Consider the following 19,321-nt stretch of genomic DNA (forward strand, 5'->3'; position numbering starts at 1 on the left):
TGTGGTATTTTAATACGAGACCATTGCAAAAGAGGAATCCTGCACCCAGAAGGAAATGCAAATCGGAGAAGTACTGATAAATTCTCAAGGAGAAAGAGGAGGTCATGGTTGTGAATATGATAATTTAAGATTTAACCGACACGTTCAGGCTACTTACCTATTAGCGTTTCCATTAATACTATCAACTCGGGATTTGTATTAACGAGGAAAACACGCCAAGAGCTATAAACCGATTTCCCAGAAACTTCGGATCAAAATATGCAAACGCGTGTCTAGGCTTTTCCGTACATACTCGACCGTTTCTGAGATTACGACTACCAAAGTTTTTAGGTCTATATAAGCCTTTAAAGAGTGAATAATTCAACCGAAGCAGTGGCACAGTACCTATCCATCCGGCTTCAGCTTCTGCAATCCGTATTCGAAAACCCATTATTATTTTTATTTTTTGTTTTCCATTTACCTACCCACTTTCGTAGCTACACGAATGTTTTCCAAGGTGTGCTCAAATGATTTCTTCCTTATTCGTCCGCTAATTATACGCCTGGTGAATGAATTTTAAAAGAATCAAATGAACGGGAAAGTTATATGAAATTTTTTTCGGTGAAATTCCCGTAGTGTTTCCTAATTCATAATCAATTGCAGGCGCCAGTTTTCGATAAAGTGATTCGTTATGTGCAGTTTGCAGAGAAAGTTACCAACGTGTGAAAGCTTCAGCAACGTTTACAACGTTTCTTTCCCGAGTGAGATTGGTATTGTGACAAACTTGCATTTGCGCGATGCTCGTGTAGTTCGGAATTTCTATGTTTCGAACGTGTCTACGATCAGTACAATCCAAGGGAATGCACCAGATTTCAGAGAAGAATAAACATAAGAATAAAATATAAGCATTAATAAAAAAATAGATATAATAATGAATTATAAGAATATCAGAATTTAAAAAGGTTGTAACTCCTGAATATACCATATGCACATTAATTTTATAATAAATGTATGACACTTATTGTGAAACCCAGTTGTAGTTTTGCAATTAATATAGCGTCCTTGTATCCCATAACGTGATAAGAAACATTCGTGTAAGAACCTTCTACGGATATGAGTAGATTAATAAAAAAAAAGAAAATTAAAGATCGTCGAAAACTTCGACTGTGTTTCCCTCAGGAACGCTTATTCTGATTCTTCTTCCACTACGCGAAGTTTCTGGGAAATCGGTTATGATAATTTCCTTGTCCTCCTTGTAACTGTAGTTCTTAAAGGTGAAATATATAACAAGAACATGCATTAATTTTCAGTTGATTTGTACTGATTATGTTCGTTGTGGCGCCGGTCGCTTGTTACCTGAGGCCAGGTCCAGGAAGAGGACGTCCTCCTTGTCTGACGCACTCGCGTACAGGTCGTAGCCGTGCGTCGTGCGTGACGGGTAGAAGGCCACGTCACTGATGTTCAGCGTCGTCTTTACGTCGAACGAGAACCTCAGGTCACCGTCTGAAAACCACAATGCAAAGTGACGTCTCTGGGAGTGAACGTGTAGTGCATGCTGGAAAGAGGAAAATTTTATTGCATCGTCAACATCGAACAATACCAACAACAAAGGAAAAATGAAATTAACTTGATGAGAATGCCGGCTTTCAAAGCAAAATTTCACAAAGGAAATTTTAATCGGTTGTCGACCGAACAACTCCGTTGTCTAGAAGTATACTTTCGACAAGCGTCCTACAAGCTACCCGTAGGTGAAGAGATGCATTCCCGCTCTAAGTTGCCTTTTCCGGAGTCTAAACCGCACTCCTCTCCCGAGATGCACCGGGCGGACCAAATGTGTCCCGGCCGGTAAGTGTGGTACCAAGTGCCGGTGTCGGCTGTGCATGGCACCCGCTGTCTGTACCACCAGTCTCAGCCAGGAGCATTATTGCCGACTTTGGGCTAATCCGTCATTCATACAGACCTGAACTGATTCACAAGACTTTGATTAGTCTATCTTCCTCCTCTCGTTGATAACCATGTTCCAGAACCAAGTGGTAAGTAAATACACTTGTCTGTTCATAGCCACCGTTGAAACTGTGTTCTACCTCTATAGATTTGTTTGTCAAAACGAGGTGAACGCTTCTTCTGCCACCACGGACAGTACGAGGTATACAGCGTGTCTCTGCTACCACCAAATCGGCAGTCAGCAACAACACACCCCGAGAGGGATTTTAATCTGCAATGTCGCTTTTCCATGAACTGCTCCTCACTGGTTGGCCTATTCGAGCACGCTTCAAGCCCATATTCAGCATCTACGAGGACTATTCGGAAAGTAAGTTCATCAGTCGCGAAATGAAAACCACAGTATAAATCTGATGAAGTTTAGCACAGACGTGCACGGTAGTGTCTCTAGTATGCCCGTCGATCGCGGAAAATGACTCTTTTCAATTCTGAGCTCGCAGTGAGCACGTAAAGATGCCTAGAAAATAGTGTCGCCCGCCAAGTATGAGGGCCTGGTGAGTGATCTCGCCTGATGTCGTACAACCCACATAACGTAACTGTCATGCGTTTCGTTCTTCAAGACAGTTCTCGGCTGCACTCTGCAGGACAGTGAAGATGCTCCTGCAGCCATTTTCGATGGGAAGTGTTTGATCAGCCACAACACAGCCAGTAACTGGCTCTTTCTGAGTTTCATCTCTGCTCTCATGAACCTTAGGCTATGAAGACAAAAAAAATGGTTCAAATGGCTCTGAGCACCATGCGACTTAACTTCTGAGGTCATCAGTCGCCTAGAACTTAGAACTAATTAAACCTAAGGACATCACACACATCCATGCCCGAGGCAGGACTCGAACCTGCGACCGTAGCGGTCACGCGGTTCCAGACTGAAGCGCCTTTAACCGCACGGCCACACCGGCCGGCTATGAAGACAAAACTCTGGCACTCTCTATCAGTTGTAGACGAGATAAGAGACTTGACGAAATCTCTGGCGGTTGCCTTCTAAGACGGGAGTATTGGATAGTTGGTACAGCGCTACGACAAATGTCTAAATCGGGGCGGCGACTATGTAGAGAAGAAGCTATAAGGGGTAGCTGACTGTTGCAAACAAAACATTTTTGATTTTCACGTTGTTTCCCATTTCGCGACCAATCCGAAATTATTTTCCGAACAGCGGACAGTACGAGGTACTCTGTCTGGAAACTTTAGTGACAAGAAATAATGCACAATGGCTATGTCACACCCATATTTCCAGGATATTACTGCAGCAAGGTACGCAGGAAATCGACCAGATATACCGGTCGTTGAAAGATGTGAGACAGACACCGTAGTGTCAGTAGCTGGATGAATCGCAAAGGATTGAGGTTGAGCTAATGCCCCTGCGCGATTGCCAGCGCCCTCGTGTGCCATTCAAATGATGTAACAAGTAAGTATGTACTACAACATTTGAGTGCTGCAATACAACTGCAGAAAAAAATCCCTCTGATTTTAAAATGTCGTATCTCCAGCCATCTGCAGTCTGTGCCCCATACTCCGTTTCTGCTTTCTAGGTGACCTCGAAACATAAATATCATTAAAAGGTTTGATCGTGCAGGCAACAACATTTTTTAGGTCACCACAGTATCGAACAAAAGCAGACCAAAAATAACAGCGCTTCTGACCTACGAAAACTTGTAATGATCGCTACCAGAATAAGAAGATCGAGTAAATTTTTGTTTCTTTTCCTCGTTCTGTCGGTGAAAAATGAAATTGAAACGGTAGTGAGTGCGCCCTCGGTATCTCAAGAACGAGAAATTTGCAAAGAATTCTCTACGTCAGATCAACCGTATTACGTCGCAGCTGTGGGAGGTATCGCAACGTGTGCTTCCCTTTACGATATCACATCCAGGTATCTTTCAAACGTCTTGCAGTTTCCGGCGGCGAAAATGAATACAGCTTTCACCAGTTTCTAGTCGTGGTAAATATTAACGGCTGCCAGAATTTTAAATTGATTTCCTATCTAATATCCGAGTGTCAGGCGACGGCAATATTCTTACGTGTATTGGGTCCCTAATTTGTTTGGAAACTGTGAAAGGTGCGAGGACATAAAAAACTAAGAAGAAAGAAGGTAAGTTATAATAATAACAGTGATATACACTTAAATCAGGATTGAGCAAAATACGATTTTAGCAGAGGGCAGAATTTACTGACCTATCGGAGACCAACGGCACGGATAATGCATATTGAACCATAGATTGGTACACAGAATTACGATAAAGCCAGACAGAGAATATTTAAACATGAAAAACGCATCAAGCTGACAAAGAGGGAGATTTCAGTAAATCATACAGCAAGGCTTGCGGTCGTAGGGAGATATGCGCGCTCACCATGCAGATGAAATGACGCGTGTATTGGGCAGATACTATTGTGTTCTGTCCAAGGAAATGAACAGCTAAACTACTACTGATTGTACAATGAAGGCTTTCACGATCAGACTTTTTTTTGAGTCATCAGTCTTTTAATTGGTTAGACGCGGCGCGCCACGAATTCGTCTGCTGTGCCTCTTCATCCCAAGTAGCGCTTGCAACCTACGTCCTCAATTATGTTCTGGATGTATTCCAGCCTCTGTCTTCCTCTATAGGTCTTGACCTCTACAGCTCCCTTCAGTACCTTGGAAATCATTGGCTGATGTTTCAACAGATGCCTCAGCTTTGCTGTTCCTTCTCCTTTTCCATATGTTCCTTTCCCCTCCGATTCCGCACAGAACCTCCTTGTTCCTTACCTTATCAGTCTACCTAATTTTCAACATTCTTCTGTAGAACTACATCTCAAATGCTTCGATTCTCTTCTGTTCCGCTTTTTGCACAGTCCATGTTTCTCTACCATACAATTCTCTGCTCCAAACGTACATTCTCAGAAATTTCTCCTTCAAATTTAAGCTTATGTTAGATACTAATAAACTTCTCTTGGCCAGGAGTGCCCTGTTTGCCATTGCTAGTCTGCTTTTTATGTCCTCCTTGCTCCATCCGTAATTGGTTATTTTGCTGCCTAGATAGCAGAATTCCTCAACTTCATCTGCTTCGTGACCATCAACCCTGATGTTAAGTTTCTCGATGTTTTCATTTCTGCTACCTCTCATTACTTTAATCTTTCTTCGATTTACTCTCAGTCCATATTTTGTACTCATTAGGCCGTTCATTCTATTAAGCAGATCATGTAATTATTCGTCCCTTTCACTCAGGATAGCAATGTCATCAGCGAATCGTATCATTGATATCTTTTCACCTTGAATTTTAATTCTACTCCTGAACCTTTCTTTTATTTCCATCACTGATTCTTCGATGCAAAGATTGAGCAGTAGGGGTAAAAGACCACTCCCTGTCTTACACCCCTTTTTCTTGTCGTCCACTCTTGTTATCCCGTCTTGATTCTTGTACATATTGTATAATTAACCGTTTCTCGCTATAGCTTACCCCAATTTTTCTCAGAATTTTAACATCTTGCAGCATTTTACATTGTCGAACGCATTTTCCAGGTCGACAGATCCTATGAACGTCTCTTAATTTTTCTTTAGTCTTGCCTCCATTATCAACTGCAACGTCAGAATTGCCTATCTGCTGCCTTTACCTTGCCTAAAGCCAAACTGACCGTCATCTAGCACACTCTCAATTTTCTTTTCCATTCATCTGCATGTTATTCTTGTCAGCAACTTGGATGCATGAGTTGTTAAGCTGATTGTGGGATAATTGTCGCCCTTGTCAGCTCTTTCAGTCTTCGGAACTGTAGGGATGATGTATTTCCGAAATCAGATGGTATGTCGGCAACTCATACCTTCTACACACCAATGTGAATAGTCGTTTTGTTGCCGCTTCCCCCAGTGACTACAGAAGTTGTAATCTTCCTTATTTGATGTTAAGTCCTTCAAAGCTCTCCTACATTCTGATTCTGGTACTGACATCTTAGTTGCTGCTAAATCTGTACGGTCGTGATCCAGGAATATTTTCCGTTACCAACAGTTCGTTCACAACTGTGATGAACATCTTCAGAGAAGCTCGTGGTTCGAGAGTCGGCAAGAGTCAGCGGAACCACGAGTCTTTCTGAAGATGTCCAGTGCATCTCTGGATGAAACATCAGTATCGGAAAAGTTTCATGGATCACGACCACACTAACCTGAAGATTCACCAGCAGCTAAGCTACTACAATTGTATAGCGTCAAAAGCCTCGGGTTCACGAACGGTTACGAGGCTGCAGTCCCGGAACTCAAACTGAACGGAGCGGACGTAACGAAGGCCAGATATTTTGTGGCCTTGTTGACGTTCTACTCCGGTAGTCTTCCGACTTCAAAAAACAGATCCCTTGCGAACTACGAGGCTAGTCGAGTTTACCTGTACTGGCACAGTCCCAAGCGTCGGAAAAGCAGCTTTCACTGCAGCACTACGTTTCCCAAGAGGAAGAAGATGCCTGTTAAAGCCTTGAGCAGTTTATAATGGTTGTTATCACCCGGAAAAAATTATTAACTCAGTATGATGTCAACCGAAATCCGTTTCCAGTTGTCAAAAATTCCTGTTAGGAAGGGCCTTTGTCTGGAAACTTTTGTTAGTGACCAGAATGAGATTTTCACTCTGCAGCGGAGCGTGCGCTGATATGAAATTTCCTGGCAGATTAAAACTGTGTGCCGGACCGAGACTCCAACTCCGGACCTTTGCCTTTCGCGGGCAAGTGCTCTACCAACTGAGCTATCCTAGCACGACTCATGGCCCGTCCTCACAGCTTTACTTCTGCCAGTACCTCGCCTCCTACCTTCCAAACTTTACAGAAGTTCTCCTGCGAACCTGCAGAACTAGCTCTCCTGAAAGAAAGGATATTGCGGAGACATGGCTTAGCCACAGCCTGGGGGATGTTTCCAGGATGAGATTTTCACTTTGCAACGGAGTGTGCGCTGATGTGAAACTTCCTGGGAGATTAAAACTGTGTGCCGGACCGAGACTCGAACTCGGGTTGCCTTTCGCGGGCAAGTGCTCTACCAACTGAGCTACCCTAGCACGACTCACGCCACCTCCTCACAGCTTTGCTTCCGCCAGTACCTCGTCTCCTACCTTCCAAACTTTACAGAAGCTCTCCTTTGAAAGGTAGGACACGAGGTACTGGCGGAAGTAAAGCTGTGAGGACGGGGCGTCAGTCGTGCTAGGGTAGCTCAATTGGTTGCCGGCACGGTAGCTCAGCGTGTTCGGTCAGAGGGTTAGCAGCCCTCTGTATTAAAAAAAACCGAGTTAATCGATCAACAACGAACTTAAACGGATGTATTCCGACGTCCGCCTCGAGCAGATGCAATGAACGAAAGCGAACAAAATGAGATTTAAAAAAAAAGTAGGTAGAGCAATTGCCCGCGAAAGGCAAAGGTCCCGAGTTCGAGTCTCGGTCCGGCATACAGTTTTAATCGGCCAGGAAGTTTTCGTAAGTGACTTAAACTGTGACTGATTTTACAAGTAGCTTCAATTAAAATTGATGGAGGAATTATGAGTACACCCATGAGTAGTTCCTGTATTTGTCACCTTATTGTTGGGTCCACACGTCGCGGTCCTGGGAGGATTCGTTGTGTTACACCTTGTCAGTCGATAAATACAGAGCATACGAAAAGCTAGCTGTGGCAGGTCAGATGGACTTACTGCCAGGCAGGGGCAGGGGGCGGCTTACCAGCGACGCGCTGTACGACGAGCGTGACGCCGTCTCTGGCGCGGTGCAGCGTGACGAGTGTGCGGCTGTCGGGGCTGAGGTGCGGCCGGCCCAGCAGCGAGGGCCGCTGCGACACCACGGCGTCCGTCACGGCGTCCAGCACCAGCTGGCCCGCCGGCTGGCCCGTCGCCGGCTCTTCGCACTCCACCACCACCAGCCCGACTGCGGCATTTCGACACCCCAGCAGCTGTAGGATGCACACTACAGAGAGCTGCTTACCGTTCTACATCTTGTAACTGTACCACATGTACCGGGAAGGCGAGGAAGGTGGGCGCTTTCTTTTGAGATGGACACTGGTTGCCCATTGTTGTTCTGTCCGTTATAATTATCCGAGATGTTATGCCGTGGTCGGTTGAAAAATTCTGTCAATTCCAAACGTTTCGTCCCCGTCTGCGGAGGACATCTTCAAGGGGCTCTGCAGCTCGATGGAAGGTCCAACACACCCACTGGCTCGCTACTGACAGTCAGTAGTTTCGTCCCCGTCTGCGGAGGACATCTTCAAGGGGGTCTGCAGCTGACAGTCAGTAGCGAGTGGGTGTGTTCGACCTTTTCGAACTGCAGACCCCTTTGAAGATGTCCTCCGCAGACGGGGACGAAACGTTGGGAATTGACACAGAATTCATCAACCGACCACGGCATAACAGCCCGGATAATTATGATGGACATGACATTTCAGGCCGTGAAAGTCTATATTTTAGTATCATTGTCGTTCTGTCAATGGAAGCTACTCTGCCTGACAAGAAAAAGTGGAGCATCTAGAAGGGGAGGAGGAAACGGAAGGAATTCTCTCGGACACAGACTGATGCTATACGAGTGATCACGAGACTGAGTCACCTTAACAACTAACTTGGTACTGTGAACCCATTTATTAATATGAAGTTGCACCCGATCTGGTCTGTATGCATACAGTGATTCGGTTGGGAAGCGGTTGCACCCTCTCCTGAGGCAAACTGGCTCGTAACTCTTTTGTAACTCGTTCTTGATCACCTAGTTACTGAGACTGGGGTAGACGTGACGTCTGAGTTGGCCACAAAGACGTTTTTCGAGGGGCAGTTTGTAATGCTATTGTAAATATAATACTGCCATTAATCTGTATATTTTAAAATTTTTTTGTTCCGTAATAATTTCGAAAAATTAAGGTAATATTATAACGAAAGCAAGCTTCTCTTTAGAGTAGTTTATCTATTTAAAATAACCTCTTTGACGTAGGTGGAATAAATGTATTAAAACATATTTTGTAAATAATTATGTAATAATTCAAGTACAACTGTAATTAATTATGTCGTTTTTCTGTCATGCAATAGTAGTTGGTTCATACTTAAGGTTTTTGTAAGCAGGGGTGTAAATTGAAAAGATGTAGGGATAATAGGTAGAACGGAACTCCGTTCTGTGGTGGAATGGTAAAGGTGGTGGGGCGCGCGAGTGAGAACTGGCGCGCAAGTGGCTCAGACAGTCGGTAGCTGACCTGCAAGTGGTGAACACGCATTACGTTGGTCAAGCACTAGAGGCCCCGAATTTACCTGCAAGACTGGGTTTTGGCCTCGGACGTGCTCTACATGATTGGTGCAGTACGGCTATAAATTAATAGCTCAGAGATTTGCAATTTTATGGTCGCCACCAAGAGGAAGACAGAGTTATGTACATCAAAAGCCGTAGCTGCGCAATGTTACTTCGCAGCACCGCCTCATGCCACCTTCGACATCAGTAAGAGGCAAAGTATTTTATTTAGAAGTGTATCACAGTATGAACCACCCATCTTCAATCAGTGGAATATATGTGTTAAATGTACCTTTGTGTTTAACCGTTCCTATTTCATTTACCTCAGTAGGGTCCTTGCCTAATCGAATTTATTCCGAGTATCCTGATGTTTATTGAAGCTTGAATAATAGTAAACTAGTGGCAATAGTACTGTTTTGGTAGTAAATTCTGAAAATCATTATTAAATACTAGAGTTTGCACATATCAGTTTAAGGACCACCGCTTTGCGTGACCATGAGGGTAAGTTTTCAATAGTATTTCTGAAAGTAAAGTAACATAATTGTTTAACTGCAACAATCTTAACAGTAATTGTTCGTGTTGCTTCTACATGTCAAAGAAAGCCAGACAAATATTGATGTTGGTAAAACATTAACAAATAACAGTCCTAAAGAAATGAAATTTAGTCGTGTTAAATAATAGCTTTGGTCATATGAATGATAGCTATAAGTTTAACATTTTTGTATCCTTGTTGAAACACATGTGTGTCTTCTTTAAATAATTACTGAAGTATGCTGATAAATTCCAAAAGTAACAGAAAGTGAGATTAATAGTACTTACTGCAAAGTGACCGTAGTAAATGGAAATTAAGTGGTTGTGTTTAAATTACGTAATAAGTGAAAGTACTTATTTATTCAGTGTCTAAAATTGACTTCATCTTTCGATGTAGACACTGTCCCCTATTTGGGTTGGTGGCCGTTTTATTAAGCGAAACAGTTTATTATTATAACAGGCTTTGATAAAAGGTTTCCAAAAGTAATTATTCTCACTGCTTTTCCGACAAACTTTATGATTCGGAGAAAAATAGTTCGATACTTTACCTTTAGGTTGAACACGATTAAAATCTCTCTCCGAGACTCGATGGTTTGGAATGTTAGTGCTACGTAATTGTGTGGTGGTGTTCCTGCCGCTACTTACTACACAGTTCTGACATTCCGAATCGCGGATCTTCCGTCTTTACAGTGGTAGAACTTAAACGTTCTGATACCGTATTGACGAAAACGCGAAAGCACCGTTGCAAGTTGTACTCAAATTCACGAAGGCAGTTCATGAAACACGCACAATCTGTGGACGAGAATTGTGCCTTTGAAAAATGGCACCACAAAACATTGGCATAATGAAGACGCAAGATGCACGTGACATACCGTTTTGCTGTCAGCGGAAGACGTGAAGTGAGAGACGATGGCTCCCCACACCACGATACCAGGAGTGAGACCGTTGTGCTTGTCCATAAGAGTTTAAAGGATGAGACCTTGGCCCAGATCGGCGCCATACTCGCCGAAAAAGGTCATCCGGGGTACGGCAGAACAGCAATGCATCGCTGATCACCATACCAAGCCGTTTATCAGCAACTCACACTTCACTCTCGGCACCACTCCAAACGCACTGGTTTCTGTTGTGTTAACGGTAATTCCCTAGTCCTGCTGTTCCCAATCTCAGAGCAATCATGGAAGAAGACACAGAATGTTACACGGGGTCCATTACTTGGCCCCGGATGGCAGGTACAAATGTGAAGGGGGTTACGATGTCCTTGGTGCACAATAAAGCGATCTTCCATTGTGATTGTCAGATATGGTCGAACGCACCGTTATTAGCGAGTACAGTACGTATGCTCTCACCCTCCTATGTAGTCCAACATCGGGCCATAGCCACATCCAGATGCCATCCAAATGCCCCACAAATGTGTTCCTTTCAACCATTAGATTTACGATAAGGGCCCTTTCTAACGGTTAGGTGCTGAAAACGGTGTCTACCACGAGAACGAAGTATCCCCAAGTCCTCCGTAGTGGTCGCTACATTTGACGCTGCTCACGCCCTATATATACCCAACTACAGGGTGTCAATTATTGAACTATACGACTATAAAACGTAAATTAGATGCAAACTATGGCGTGAGCACACTTTATTCAACATGTGAGTCATGTTCGGATTTAAGTTAAGACATATGTCCGATAGCCCTGCCGTCATTGGCGATGATGTGACGAAGAAGAATAGCGAAATTCTGCATGACCCGCTGAAGTGTTGGAACATCGATGCTGTCGATGACCATCTAAATGGCTGTTTTCAGCTCAGAAATGGTTTTATAGTTATTGCTGTACACCTTGTCTTTAATACAGCCCCAGAAAAAAGGAGTCGCATGTGTTCAGATTCCGAGAATATGGCGGCCAATCAAGGCCCATGCCAGTGGCCTCTGGGTACCCCAGAGCCAGAATGCGGTTCCCAAGGTGCTCCTCCAGGACATCAAACACTCTCCTGCTTCGATTCGGTTGACCTCCGTCTTCATGAACCAACTGTTGTTGAAATCAAGGTCACTTTGGATAATTGGGATGAAACCTTCACGTATCATTCAGTGGGTACCGTGCCATCAAGAAATATCACACAGATAATTTTTTCATTGGACATTGCACACCTCACAGTCACCCATTGATAATGAAGAGACCTCTCAATCGCAAAATGCCGATTCTCTGTCCCCAAAGGTGCCAGTTTTGCTTATTGACGAAACTAGAAAGAAAGCTGGCGTTCTACGGATCGGAGCGTGGAATGTCAGATCCCTTAATCGGGCAGGTAGGTTAAAAAATTTAAAAAGGGAAATGGATAGGTTAAAGTTAGATATAGTGGGAATTAGTGATGTTCGCTGGCAGGAGGAACAAGACTTTTGGTCAGGCGAATACAGGGTTATAAATACAAAGTCAAATAGGGGTAATGCAGGAGTAGGTTTAATAATGAATAAAAAATAGGAATGCGGGTAAGCTACTACAAACAGCATAGTGAACGCATTATTGTGGCCAAGATAGACACGAAGCCCACGCCTACTACAGTAGTGCAAGTTTATATGCCAACTAGCTGTGCAGATGACGAAGAAATTTAAGAAATGTATAATGAAATAAAAGAAATTATTCAAAGAGTAAAGAGAGACGAAAATTTAATAGTCATGGGTGCCTGGAATTCGGTAGTAAGAAAAGGGAGAGAAGGAAACGTAGTAGGTGAATATGGATTGGGGCTAAGAAATGAAAGAGGAAGCCGCCTGGTAGAATTTTACACAGAGCACAACTTAATCATAGCTAACACTTGGTTCAAGGATCATAAAAGAAGGCTGTATACATGGAAGAAGCCTGGAGATACTAAAAGGTATCAGATAGATTATATAATGGTAAGACAGAGATTTAGGAAACAGGTTTTAAATTGTAAGACATTTCCATGGGCAGATGTGGGCTCTGACCACAATCTATTGGTTATGAACTGTAGATTAAAACTGCAGAAACTGCAAAAAGGTGGGAATTTAAGGAGATGGGAACCGGACAAACTGACTAAACCAGAGGTTGTACAGAGTTTCAGGGAGAGCGTAAGGGAACAAATGGCAGGAATGGGGGAAAGATATACAGTAGAAGAAGAATGGGCTTTGAGGGATGAAGTAGTGAAGGCAGCAGAGGATCAAGTAGATAAAAAGACGAAGGCTAGTAGAAATCCTTGGGTAACAGAAGAAATATTGAATTTAATTGATGAAAGGAGAAAATATAAAAATGCAGTAAATGAAGTAGGCAAAAAGGAATACAAACGTCTCAAAAATGAGATCGACAGGAAGTGCAAAATGGCTAAGCAGGGATGGCTACAGGATAAATGTAAGGATATAGAGGCTTATCTCACTAGGGGTAAGATAGATACTGCCTACAGGAAAATTAAAGAGACCTTTGGAGAAAAGAGAATCACTTGTATGAATATCAAGAGCTCAGATGGAAACCCAGTTCTAAGCAAAGAAGGGAAAGCAGAAAGGTGGAAGGAGTATATAGAGGGTCTATACAAGGACGATGTACTTGAGGACAATATTCTGGAAATGGACGAGGATGTAGATGAAGATGAAATGGGAGATATGATACTGCGTGAAGAGTTTGGCAGAGCACTGAAAGACCTGAGTCGAAACAAGGCCCCCGAAGTAGACAACATTCCATTAGAGCTACTGACAGCCTTGGGAGAGCCAGTCCTGACAAAACTCTACCATCTGGTGAGCAAGATGTATGAGACAGGCGAAATACCCTCAGACTTCAAGAAGAATATAATAATTCCAATACCAAAGAAAGCAGGTGTTGGCAGATGTGAAAATTAGCGAACTATCAGTTTAATAAGTCACAGCTGCAAAATACTAATGCAAATTCTTTATAGACGAATGGAAAAACTAGTAGAAGCCGACCTTGGGGAAGATCAGTTTGGATTCCGTAGAAATATTGGAACACGTGAGGCAATACTGACCCTGCGACTTATCTTAGAAGCTAGATTAAGGAAAGGCAAACCTACGTTTCTAGCATTTGTAGACTTAGAGAAAGCTTTTGAAAATGTCGACTGGAATACTCTCTTTCAAATTCTGAAGGTGGCAGGGGTAAAATATAAGGAGCGAAAGGCTATTTACAGTTTGTATAGAAACCAAATGGCAGTTATAAGAGTTGAGGGGCATGAAAGGGAAGCAGTGGTTGGGAAGGGAGTCAGACAGGGTTGTAGCCTCTCCCCGATGTTGTTCAATCTGTATATTGAGCAAGCAGTGAAGCAAACAAAAGAAAAATTCGGAGTAGGTATTAAAATCCATGGAGAAGAAATAAAAACTTTGAGGTTCGCCGGTGACATTGTAATTCTCTCAGAGACAGTAGAGGACTAGGAAGAGCAGCTGAACGGAATGGACAGTGTCTTGAAAGGAGGATATAAGATGAACATCAACAAAAGCAAAATGAGGATAATGGAATGTAGTCGATTTAAGTCGGGTGACGCTGAGGGAATTAGATTAGGAAATGAGACAAAGTAGTAAAGGAGTTTTGCTATTTGGGGAGCAAAATAACTGATGATGGTCGAAGTAGAGAGGATATAAAATGTAGACTGGCAATGGCAAGGAAAGCGTTTCTGAAGAAGAGAAATTTATTAACATCGAGTGTAGATTTAAGTGTCAGGAAGTCGTTTCTGAAAGTATTTGTATGGAGTGTAGCCATGTATGGAAGTGAAACATGGACGATAAGTAGTTTGGACAAGAAGAGAATAGAACCTTTCGAAATGTGGTGCTACAGAAGAATGCTGAAGATTAGATGGGTAGATCACATAACTAATGAGGAGGTGTTGAATAGGATTGGGGAGAAGATTGTGGCACAACTTGACTAGAAGAAGGGATCGGTTGGTAGGACATGTTCTTAGGCATCAAGGGATCACCAATTTTGTATTGGAGGGTAGCGTGGAGGGTAAAAATCGTAGAGGGAGACCAAGAGATGAATACACCAAGCAGATTCAGAAGGATGTAGGTTGCAGTAGGTACTGGGAGATGAAGAAGCTTGCGCAGGATAGAGCAGCATGGAGAGCTGCATCAAACCAGTCTCAGGACTGAAGACCACAACAACAACAACATCCATATGAAAGTGGGCTTCGTCACTAAACCAAACATGCACGCGCATAGTAACTCCCATCTTGCTCAACAGTCAAAGGTGTAGTTTAAACGTCCTAACACAAACCTCTGAGTAGTTATGACGATTTTATTTTATATAGTTCAATAATGGCCACTCTGTACACACGAGTAACATTAACGCACTCTCCTGAGCTTTCTATCTATCACAGACCATTATATCTCAGGTCAATTACATATCTGTCGATGGTGGCACTTGAACGAAGTTCACTGAGATGCGACCATCTTCCCTGGGGCGAGCGTTTAGTAGTCAAGTATGAGTGTCGGATTATATTGCTAATTACTGAGGATTAAAACGGGAATAAAGGGCTACAATAAGTGACAAGTTAAAGTGTGATGCGCGAAAGAACATAATTAAAGAATTCAGAGGAAAAATGAGGAACGAGAAACCCTTAACGAAATTATGTTCAGGTTATAGTGTCTAAAATGTCGATTTGTGACAATCGCGTGTTCGTATGAGGAACAGTGATAACCATGGAAAAACATCCAAACAAAACACTAGCTAGAGTGAAATAGCATTGGAAAATAGTGACGCATGAGTGTGAACTGAAGCCTACTCTGGCTGAAGCTTCTGCCTAACAAACAGTGACTATTATTAAAAGTTGTCCTATTTAACCCCTTTTGTTTAAACCACGCACATAATATTATGTTTTAAGGCGAACAGTTTATCAAACGGCATTAGAAGACTAAAAGAGACGCATGCGATTAATACTTGTCACGCAATCGCAGCTGTTACGTTTACTTTTATTACTCTATATTCATGAGCCGCTTTAGTTGAATTTGCGATCGCTAATAACCATTAATAACCATTGACACATCACGAAGAGGGATGGGACTTCACAGTATACCACTATACGAATTGCACTTTACGAATTGCACCTAAGGCAACTTGTGGTACCACTATATTTTGCCCCTACCCTGTCATATGTACGCTTACAACATGCGAATAACGACTTTCAATATGCATCCTTATGAGGCATGTTTTCTCTCGTTTTCTCGTCGTTGTCATTTCGCTAGACTATGTGGAAGGAAGTGATATGTTTTCCAACTCTTCCAGGAACCTGTGCTCTCCTAAAGAGGAAACTCTGGAATTTAACTTCTCGTCGACAACGGGGTGATTGGAGCACAAGCTCGGACTACGAAAGTATGGGGAAGGAAGTTGTCAGTGTCTTTCAAAGGAACCATTGCGACATTTGACTGGAGCCATTTAGGGAAATCACGAAAAACCTAAATCAGGATGGCCGGACGGGGATTTGATCCGTCGTCCTCCAGAACGCGAGCCCAGCGCGCTGACCACTGCGCGACAATGTACCGTTGTACTGTCGGAGTTTCAACAATAAACTGTGATGGACACTCCTCTAGCGCAGCGTCTTCCGTTGTAGTTGGAAACTCTGGCGCCTATTAAACGGTCGCGCGACGAAACTCTCTGCTCTTCGTTGGGTCTTCGTATTTCCTGTTAACACATCCTGGTACAGGTTCAAGAATAACGAGCAGTACCTAGGAATCAGTCCAATAAATGTTCTTTAAGTGACTTTTTTCGTAGATGGACTACATGGTAAATCTCGGCCTTGCATCTCCTTTTCCCACAAGTAATTGGATAAGGTTATTCCACTTGAAGCCGCTCATGAGCGGTATTTCTGTTTTACGACTGCTACTGTTTCCAGTCATTTATAGCCTATACTTTAATACAACATCGACGGTTCTGTTCGCTTCTTTGTGCTCAATGTGATACATTTATTTAAGTTTACATTCAAACCCAGAAATGCCGATCCTCTGGATGTGTTCCTGAATTTAGTTCCAGTTTTTTGGCATTTCAACAGAATTATACGCAAACTGTTACACGGAGCCTTCAAAATCATCCAACAGATCTCTGGAAGGCAACCTGGACCATACCACCTACTAGTGGGTGTTCCAGGTTTAATGATGTGCGGTAGGCTGTAGGGGTTTTAAAAAGATTTTCTTTAGGTTATCATAAAATTTTGCTTTAAACTACACACATCAAAAAAAGTGTTGGGATCAGCCCGGTTACCAGAACTTCTGAAGATAGACGATGACTGTGGACATTGTATCACAGACACAGTCCCTTTGATTGTTCAGAGATGTCACTGAACCCACCCAAAGATGTAAACAACCATGCATGAGCAAAGCCTATTGGACGGAGGGGATCCGACAGCCGATCAGTTCCAGTCATTTCACCAGGAAGGAGGTACACGCCTCGGGTTGTCTGTAGTTCAACCATGCCTAGACGGTCAATACCACGGTTCGATTGCGTCCGCATTGTTACTTTGTACCAGGAATGGCTCTCGAGAAGGTAAGTGACCAGGCGTCTCGGAGTGAACCAAAGCGATGTTGTTCGGACATGGAGAAGATACAGAGAGACAGGAACTGTCGATGACATGCCTCGTTTCCCAAGGGTTACTACTGCAGTGGATGACCGCTTCCTACGGATTATGGCTCGAAGGAACACTGACAGCAAAGCCACCGTGCAGAATAATGCTCTTCGTGCAGCCACAGGACGTTGTATGACGACTCAAACTGTGGCAGTAGGCTGCAGGATGCGCAACTTCACTCTAGACAACCATAGCGAGGTCCACCTTTGCAACTACACCATGCAGCGTGGTACAGATGAGCTCAACAACATGCCGAATGGACCGCTCAGGATTGGCATCACGTTCTCTTCACCGATGAGTGTCTCATATGCCTTCAACCAAACAATCGTCGGAGACGTAGAGGAGGAAACACGGTCATGCTGAACGCCGTAGACACACTGTACAGCGAGTGCAGCAAAGTGGAGGTTCCATGCTGTTTTGGGGTGAAATTATGTGTACGCCGTTGTTGGTCATAGAAGGCGCCGTAACGGCTGTACGAACGTGAACGCCATCCTCCGACCGATAATGCAACCTTATCGTCAGCATATTGGCGGCGAGGCATTTGTCTTCATGGACGACATTTCGCGTCCCCATAGTGCACATGTTGTGAATGACTTCCTTCAGGATAACGACATCGCTCTACTAGAGTGGCCAGCATACTCTCCAGACACGAACCCTATCGACAATGCCTGGGATGGACTGAAGAGGGCTGTTTATCGACGACGTGGCCCACCAACCACTCAGAGGGATCTACGCCGAATCGCCGTTACAGGGTTGTTCAACAAACTCTAGCGGTAGGCAATACGAGTACTAGGAAGTTATTGCGCCTCACGGAAAGGCAGTGTTGAAATTCCGAGAGTGCACGTGCTAAACAGAGCTGATTAAAATATTACTTCCTTCCATACATGTCTCGTGAAATGATGATGAAATCAGACGAATTAAAGCTTATGAGTAGTCTTGGCGACAACCGCAGAAAGAATGGACTAAATGGTAGAGATGCCAGTTGGATGCACGCTGTGCCATGCACCACAAGATGACTTGTGGAATATAATGCAGAGTTGGAGATAATATAAGCTCTAAGACTGAAAAACAAATGAAAAAATAAGAAAAATAAACGACGTACCATGATGAAATTATCCGAATGGTACTAAAATAAGTAGATATGATGCACATATGAAGACAAACTAATGATTAATTCATAAAAATTTCATGATATGTTCAAGAGAAAGAGCTTCACGAACTGATCAAGTGAATAACTCGTTGACCAGTCTCTGGCCGTTACGGATATAGTTGTTAGATGTCCTCCTGAGCGATTTCGTGCCAAATTCTGCCCAACTAGCTCGTTAGATCGCCCAAATCCTGACAGTATTGGAAGGCTCTGCCCACAACGTTCCAAACTTTCTCAACTGGGGGGAGATTCGGCGGCCTTTTTGGCCAAGGTGGGGCTTAGCAACTACCATGTGCGGTCGGGAATTATCTTGCTGAAAAGTCAGCCAAGGGTGGTTTCCCACAAATGGCAACAAAATGGGACGTAGAATGTCTTTCACAAACCACTGTGCTATAAAGTGCCGATGATCACAACAAAACGTGTCCTGTTGTGAAACGAAACCGCACCGCAGACCGTAACTCCTAAGCGTCGGGCTGTATGGCGAGCGGCAGTCAGTTCGTATTCCAATGTTGTCCGGGGCACCTCCAGACAGGTCTTCGTCCTGGATGGTTCAAATGGCTCTGAGCACTGTGGGAATTAACATCTGAGGTCATCAGTCCCCTCGACCTAACTAACCTAAGGGCATCACATACATCCATGCCCGCGGCAGGATTCTAACCTGCGACCGTAGCGGTCGCGTGGTACCAGACTGGAGTGCCTAGAACCGCTCGGCCACAACGGCCGGCTCTTCGGCCTGGAATCTCATTGAATGAAGTGGAATTGTTTTCAGGGTTGAGTATCGCTGCGAACTGAGCCCCGATGACCAGTGAAGACGTATCAGGAGACGTCCCGGACAGTGGTCTGATACCAACCTGACCGATGTCTACCATACAGCCCAACGATCAGGAGTGATGATCTGGGTTGCCACTTGTTTTCACAGCAGGACCCCTT

At 43.7% G+C, this 19,321-nt stretch overlaps 1 protein-coding gene across 1 annotated transcript in view; it reads right to left on the reverse strand.

The window, feature by feature from the left end:
• Positions 1 to 19,321, reverse strand: part of LOC126430853 (follistatin-related protein 5-like) — a 221,283-nt gene that overhangs the window by 12,216 nt on the left and 189,746 nt on the right. Inside the window, exons 12-13 of the mRNA XM_050090429.1 lie at positions 7,630 to 7,830; positions 1,336 to 1,482 (exon numbers count right to left, since the gene is read on the reverse strand). Coding sequence (XP_049946386.1) covers positions 1,336 to 1,482; positions 7,630 to 7,830 — 348 coding nt within the window. The remainder of the gene's footprint in view (positions 1 to 1,335; positions 1,483 to 7,629; positions 7,831 to 19,321) is intronic.

This window comes from Schistocerca serialis, chromosome 1 (assembly GCF_023864345.2).
Source record: "Schistocerca serialis cubense isolate TAMUIC-IGC-003099 chromosome 1, iqSchSeri2.2, whole genome shotgun sequence".
NCBI classification, from domain to species: Eukaryota; Metazoa; Arthropoda; class Insecta; order Orthoptera; family Acrididae; genus Schistocerca; species Schistocerca serialis.